The 6763-nt window shown below is 45.6% G+C and overlaps 2 protein-coding genes across 2 annotated transcripts; both read right to left on the minus strand.

Moving 5' to 3' along the window:
* Positions 1 to 816: 816 nt before the first annotated feature.
* Positions 817 to 1227, minus strand: LOC141023018 (uncharacterized). Its single transcript, XM_073499322.1, has one exon. It carries the CDS (start codon positions 1225 to 1227, stop codon positions 817 to 819), a length of 411 nt encoding a protein of 136 aa, XP_073355423.1.
* A 1617-nt stretch (positions 1228 to 2844) lies between these two features.
* Positions 2845 to 5288, minus strand: LOC109763194 (uncharacterized). The gene is made up of 8 exons (XM_020322046.3): positions 4995 to 5288; positions 4765 to 4914; positions 4235 to 4411; positions 4013 to 4101; positions 3836 to 3900; positions 3606 to 3708; positions 3267 to 3377; positions 2845 to 3182 (listed from the first exon to the last, which is right to left on the minus strand). The coding sequence occupies exons 1-8, from the start codon at positions 5152 to 5154 to the stop codon at positions 3054 to 3056; spliced, it is 984 nt and encodes a 327-aa protein (XP_020177635.1). The 5' UTR covers positions 5155 to 5288; the 3' UTR covers positions 2845 to 3053.
* Positions 5289 to 6763: the final 1475 nt, after the last annotated feature.

Genomic DNA, 6763 nt, shown 5'->3' on the forward strand with positions numbered 1-6763 from the left:
TGGCATGCGTTGCAATTCCGCTGAGGAAGCTGAAGCGCAGGCACTGCTGGCCGGGCTGCGACACTTGTCCGCCCTTTATACTGGCCCAATGATCGCGGAAACAGACTGCATGCACATTACGAATGAGCTCAGGCCGGGCACCAGTAATTTGTCTGCATGTTATCCAGTACTCGCTGATATCAAGGTGGAGCTTGCAAAGTTTGCTGCCGCTCAGGTCCAACATGTCAGCAGGAATCAAAACAAAGTGGCTCATCTACTGGCGGCCCGGGCTAGGAAAATGGATGAAATGTACGTGGTAGCGGGTGTTCCGGATGATCTGAACGCAGAGCTAGTTGCCAACCTTGTGTTGGCTGAAGAGTAGATTTTTGTACTCTTTCCCCTCAAAAAAATTCATGGGTTTGGGCTACACGATCTCCGTCATCCTCGACAATCATATTGTGCAGAATAACACAACATGTCATCAGTTGCCACAAATTTTCTGATTCCAACATCATTGCAGCGCTCCGCACAATTCCCCAATGAGTTTGAGGCACACCAAATGCCCTCTCCACATTCTTCCTAGCTGCTTCCTGCATTGTTGAAAAGTGGCTCTGTTTGTTGCCATGCAGTTCGGATATGGTGTTCACAAACGCCACCCACTAAGAATAGATACCATCAGCAAGATAGTATCCCATGTTGTACTCTCGGCCATTGAAGGTGTAGATGCACGGCGGTGATTCCCCATTGCAAAGCCTCCTGAACACCGGAGATCGTTGAAGCACGTTGATGTCGTTGTGAGATCCCGACATTTCAAAGAAAACATGTCAAATCCATAAGTCATGTGATGCCATCACTTCTACTATGATGGTGGCCGATGTGACCTTGATACATTCCCCGCAAACCTTTGGAGCAGTTCTTCCATTGCCAATGCATGCAATCAATTGATCCAAACATTCCTGGAAACCCCCTTGCCTCTCCAATAGCCAACAACTTCTCTATGTCCTGCGCATTTGGTTCTCTGAGATACTCAGGACCAAACACCTCCACCACGGCACGGGCAAACTTGACAGTAGTCTTCAGGCACGTGCTCTCCCCCATACTGACCATCTCAGCAATGGCATCTGCAGCAGTACCAAGTGTAAGCTTTCTGAGAGCAGCCGTGCACTTCTGCTTGGCCGAGAAAGTGAGTTGGCCGCAACAATCTCTTGTGATCTTGAAGTAGTGGTCGTGTGCCTCCACACCCTCCATAATGCGCAAAACAATGGTTTCCGCATACGAAAATGGTGGCGAAACCATGGATCTTTCAGGAAAGTAGGTTTGGGAGTAAAGTAGTCCTTGTGTAGTAGCTTTGTTCGCATTGTAAAACACACACGCACGCACGCACGCGCGCGCACGCACACACACACACACACACACACACACACACACACACACACCATATTTTAGCATTTCAGCGCACACACCCATATATATCACAATTTGATGTGCGATGGAATAAAAAGAACAGTATTAATTTTCAGAAGTGGATAGAATAAGCATGAACTAGATGGCTCTAAACAATGCTAATTACATTCATGGTGAGTAGCCTGTAAGTGAACTTTTTAGAGAAACATTTACATCTGTTCTTTCTTCTTTTTTCCAATTACAAGACAAACAAGAGAGACACTTTTTTTCCTTTTTCCTTTTATTGAAGATAATTCTGCAGCCCTTACATCGAAATGATTAAATGAGGGAGACAATATAATATGATCAAGAAAATCAGAGAAAAAATCATGACTCCACAAAACAAGATCAATGCATTAAATAAGATCACACACATGGGTAAGGGGAGGGGATTTTGGGTCGAGCCTAACGGCTGTGTTAGCCTACATTAAAGCTGCTAAGTTCTTTTTCCTTTAATGAACGACACATGGGACCTACCTGTTGGAAGGAATTAGTATATGGGTATGCGGATACGTGGGTATGGGTATTGCCTTCCCGTGCCCGTACACGGCTTACCCCATGGGTATAATTTTTTCCTATTTATAAATCCATGAGTATTTATTTTTCTCAAACCCTTATGCTAATAGGGTTTTACCCGCCGGGTTTGCGGGCTGCGGGTACCCATTGCTATGCTGACTCAAATCCAAGACAAGTGTCAAGAAGGTCCCGCCATAGCAGCTGGATGAAATTGAAACTGTCAAAATATTCCTGATAGAGCAGTATCATGAACTTCAATCTGTCAACGATGCCCTTGTAGACCACTAGGAAGAACTTGAAACTATCAAGAATGCCAATAAAGAGAAAACTTCAGCTTTTGAGCAAAGGCAAAAAGATATTATTTAAATGTTTAATTTCATCGTCAGGACTCGGGACATCGTCGCAAGCATACCATGGCATCCTCTAAGAAACACCCCATCATATCATACTGGTGCATTGTTCGATCGTCATGAATCTGTATCATGTGTATTATTTTCTTGTGTGATACTTTGTCCCATGGTTGGTTTTTTTTTTTGAAAGATCCAGCATGCTGCATTGCTGCTGGCTTTTCATTGATTTAGCAGAAGAGAGTGGGAAACAGAGTTTGATCAAGCGATCAGGTGGGTGAAAGAAAGAACTTCAGAGAAAATACAAGCCCGTTTGCTAGTCCTAGAAATAACTTCTGACGGCCATCTCCCATGGCTGATTTGATTATTGGAATGTCTCATGCCACTGAATTTCATAATGGTGACCATGTTCGTCAGTCAGTTGATAAGTCTCTGACAAAGGCTTCCCTAACGAACATCAGTGAGTGACTATATTCTACTGTTCGGCTGATCGACAGGCTAAAGAACCAGATGATGATATTGTTTGAGATGGAGATCATGACGGTCACGCTCGTCAAGATTTTATTGCTAAGCTGAATTTACTTTATTGCAAAGTTGAATTTACGCAATGTGTGCACAAATTCAACCAACAGGTCGTCTCTTTGAAACACACATAAAACATACTCCCCCCGTCCCAAAAATGTCTCAACTTTAGTAACAGTAGTACTAAAGTTGAGACACTTGTTTTGGGACGGAGGGAGTATATGGTAGGTGCTACCATGCCCTTGCTCAGGCTGGAACTTCGTCCGAAGAAGGGTATGTCTGAAGAACGTAAACCGGGTCGCCGACCTTGACGATCCTCCCTTTTCCCTTTGCTGATACCGCTTCCTTGCAGACCAGATATTGCCCAAAGTACACCTGCAAAACAAGATAAAAATGCGAGCAGTAAACGGCTTGTTCTATTGCCAAAAGTAGAATAGGTTGAAAGAGACAATTAATTACCTTGTGTTTATTCTTGTGGCTCGGACGGATCACTTCACCGGACCGGAATGTCAGCATAGTTTCTGCTGGTTCGGTGCCAAGTATTCCGTTCTCTTGATTAACGGTTGGCACCTGAATCAGCAAACAGAGAAACTAAGCATAGAGTATTCAACTATTTATATTGTGCGGTGTGAATGTTTAGTGCACATCATACTACTGAATTATGGTGGTGTAAGGTTTATATGAAACAAACGAACAACTTCATAAATGAAACTAATCCCCATCGTGCGTCCGTCGTTGAGTTGCATGCCTGGTGGTACTTTGCATGTCAACCACAGAAACAGATCTTGAAAGTTTTACCTTGCAACGGTCGCATAACTTCACCCCGTCAAATGTCAGCTTGTTTATCTTTATGGTTTTCCACAGATCCTCCGAGTATGGGTGGCATCCATCAACTAAAATACTGTCAAAGCAAACCATGTTTGTAAGAACACAAAAGATAGGTGAATATTAAGCAACCTGGTATGATAATTTTTAATACATAAACCCCCGGCAAAAAGGTTTTTCAGAAAATACAGTGTCCTGCTTACTTTGGTCTGAAGCGATTGATCGGTACAGGTTCCTTAAGAATCTCATTCAGTGCATCCAGTGAGCCCTACAAATTATTTGAACTGTCAGCTTGAGCTTTGTGTTTATCAGCAGTGCACATAGCCTTCATAGTTCATACATAGGCAAATAGTCTGAGCGGTGAAGTATGAAGGTACTACCTGGGAGGCCATCAGGAAAGGGAAGACATCCGTAAACATGAGCTTGTAACCTTGAGCATACTCTGGATCAGTCGGCCTGATTTCGGACTCTGCCAAAAACATAGAAACAGACATTCTCACTCAGTACCATAGATGATCTGATCGAGAAAACATTTTCTGAACAAATAGACAGACATCCAAGGTATTTTTTGTGACTGTTAAAGAACACCACAAGGTATACACCTTCCTTAAACCTCACAAGGCGACTTGGCTTCCCGAAATAGGAGGAGAGCCATTCGGCTGCTTCAGCTCCTTCATCATAGGCAGAACCAGACCACTCCCACACGGAGACATCATCGAGCGTGGCGCGTTCCGCAACAAGAGGGACCTTCAGCGTGTCCATTCCAGGCGCTCTTATAACTGCAATCAGCAGAAGGTCAAATAAAATTGATCTTGTGGAGATTAACTCTGAAACATATACGTATAAAAAATGAAAGGACACCACAGTTCACATCCCAGGTGCACTTATAACCGCAGTTACTTGATGACAAAAAGGTTGGAAACCAATTTTGTGAGAAGAAAAACACAATTACTTTTGATGAAATCTACTGGTAGCGCATATCCCCGCAAAAATAAAATAAAAATCTGCTAGTGCATAGATCGGGCAGTATTGCTTGACCAATTTGCTGGAAACAGAAGAATTTGCTGGAAACTAAATTAGTGTGATCAAACCGCCGGCTAAACCAAAAGAAAACAGTAAGAGCATGGCATACCCATGTAGGAGTCGAGGGCGGGCTGCCACTCCTCGTCGAAGGCCTCCGGCGGCAACTCCACCTCGACAAGCGCCATCTTGGGCTCCACCCGCTGCGTGAGGGCCCTGCCCTTGCCGTTCACCACCGACCACTGCCGATCCCACCTGAACCCTGCAGTCCATCGGCCGCCGCCATCAGATCATAGCTCAACACGACACAGGACACGAGAGGGGCACACGAGAAAATGATACCTGTGGAGGTGACGGGGGCCTGCGGCACGGAGACGCCCCTGCAGGACTTGACGGGGTATATGAGGATGGACGCCACCGTCGCCGCCGGCTCTCCGGACGGCTCCTCGCCCCCGCCGCCACCGCCGAGGAGGGAGGAGAGGAAGGACGCCGCCTTCTCCATGGATCGGTCGTCGCACAGAAGCACGCGAGGAGGGAGTGAGTGAGGAAGACGAGAGTGCAATGTGGAGACAGCGAGAAGCGCAGCTCGCGACTTTCTCTCGGCGCCTTATCTCACCGCCTAGCGCCTAGTGCGGCGCGCCATTCGGTCGGTTTTGGCACGCAGTGTACATCGGAATTTTCTTGAAAAACAAACGAACGCCGCTTTCCTTTCTCATCCCAGACAGACGAGCTAAGGCCAGTGGAGTGGAGTGGAGTGGGTAGCCAGTTTTTTTTTTGTTTTTTGCTTTTAGCAAAGGAGTGGGTAGCGGGTAGTTTGCCTTTCTTGCCTCCAAAAATCTACTCCTTCTCATGGTACACTTAAAAGTAAAAAAGAAAGAAAGAAAGAAAAAAACATACCATTTTATTTGGCACAAAATAAATATTGGTAAGACCTCAATTCACTCGTCAATTAGTTTGACGCGAGGCATGAAGCCCTGCCGGAGACGGGAGGCGGCGTTGCCGACGGAGGTGAGCAAGAGGGCTGACTGTGCAAGTACATCAGTTAGCGCCGAAGAATGAGGTTTAGAGGGACAACATGCAACAACTAGATGGAGGAGGCGACACGGCCGCATGGGTGGGGAAGGGCGGCGCAACAGGCACGCCTGCTACGGGAGACGGCGGCAAGAGGGCGCATCGATGAGGGTACAAGGAGGAAGATGAAGGCGATAGAAGACGTCACGTGGAATCGATGAACAACATTTTTTTCTAGGCAAAATAGCCTCTCCCAAATCTACATAAACTCTTTGAGTGAAAGTCACTTACGGTAATTGAAGTCGCTCTTTGTGTGCAAAAAAGTCAATCAACTCAGAAACTGCAATTTTCATATGCACACAAACGGTAATTGGAGGCAATATTCTATGCAGAAAGGTGTAACAGCTCCCGGGTGCCTAGGCACCCTCTATGAATAATAAATTCAAAAAAATAGAAAAAATTCAAAAAATATGAAACTTTGCAACATAAAAAATGATCAAACTTTGTAGGTTCTTACGCCAAAATATCATGTAGAGAAAGGTGTACAAACGAGTTTCAGATTTCGGTACTAAAAGTGCTCAAAACTTCAAGCGCGGAAATCTTTTTCGTGTGTAGAGCTCCTCGAATGGGTTTTTTTGCATGAAAACTTGCAAGCACCTACAAAGTTTGATCATCTTTGATGTTGGAAAGTTTCAGATTTTTTTTGATTTTTTTTCTATTTTGTTTTCATTTTACTGTTCATAGAGGGTGCCTAGGCACCCGGGAGCTGAAAACCCACTCTCTATTCTATGTGTTATGTATTTCTTGATGTCGGGTGGAGCGACGGTTCCCAGCGGCGTAGCAGCGGGCTGCTGTGCTGAAGGAGCTGTGCATGCATGTTGTGGTAGATCTATGCCCTAGGAGTTGGTTTCAGGAGCCTGTGGTGCCAGAAGCTCTGGGCTTCCTTCTGGTTGGGGCCCTACGGCTGGTAGGGCAGTGACATTCTCGAATCGCCGGTAGCCAGAGTTGTGTTGGTTGCTCCCAGGAGAGGAGTAGCGGAGAGCATTGTGCTAGCCTAGATCCAGCTGCCTAGTCCTAAAAAAAGATCCAGCTGCCTTAGG

The sequence above is a fragment of the Aegilops tauschii genome, chromosome 5, assembly GCF_002575655.3.
Source record: "Aegilops tauschii subsp. strangulata cultivar AL8/78 chromosome 5, Aet v6.0, whole genome shotgun sequence".
Lineage (NCBI taxonomy): Eukaryota > Viridiplantae > Streptophyta > Magnoliopsida > Poales > Poaceae > Aegilops > Aegilops tauschii.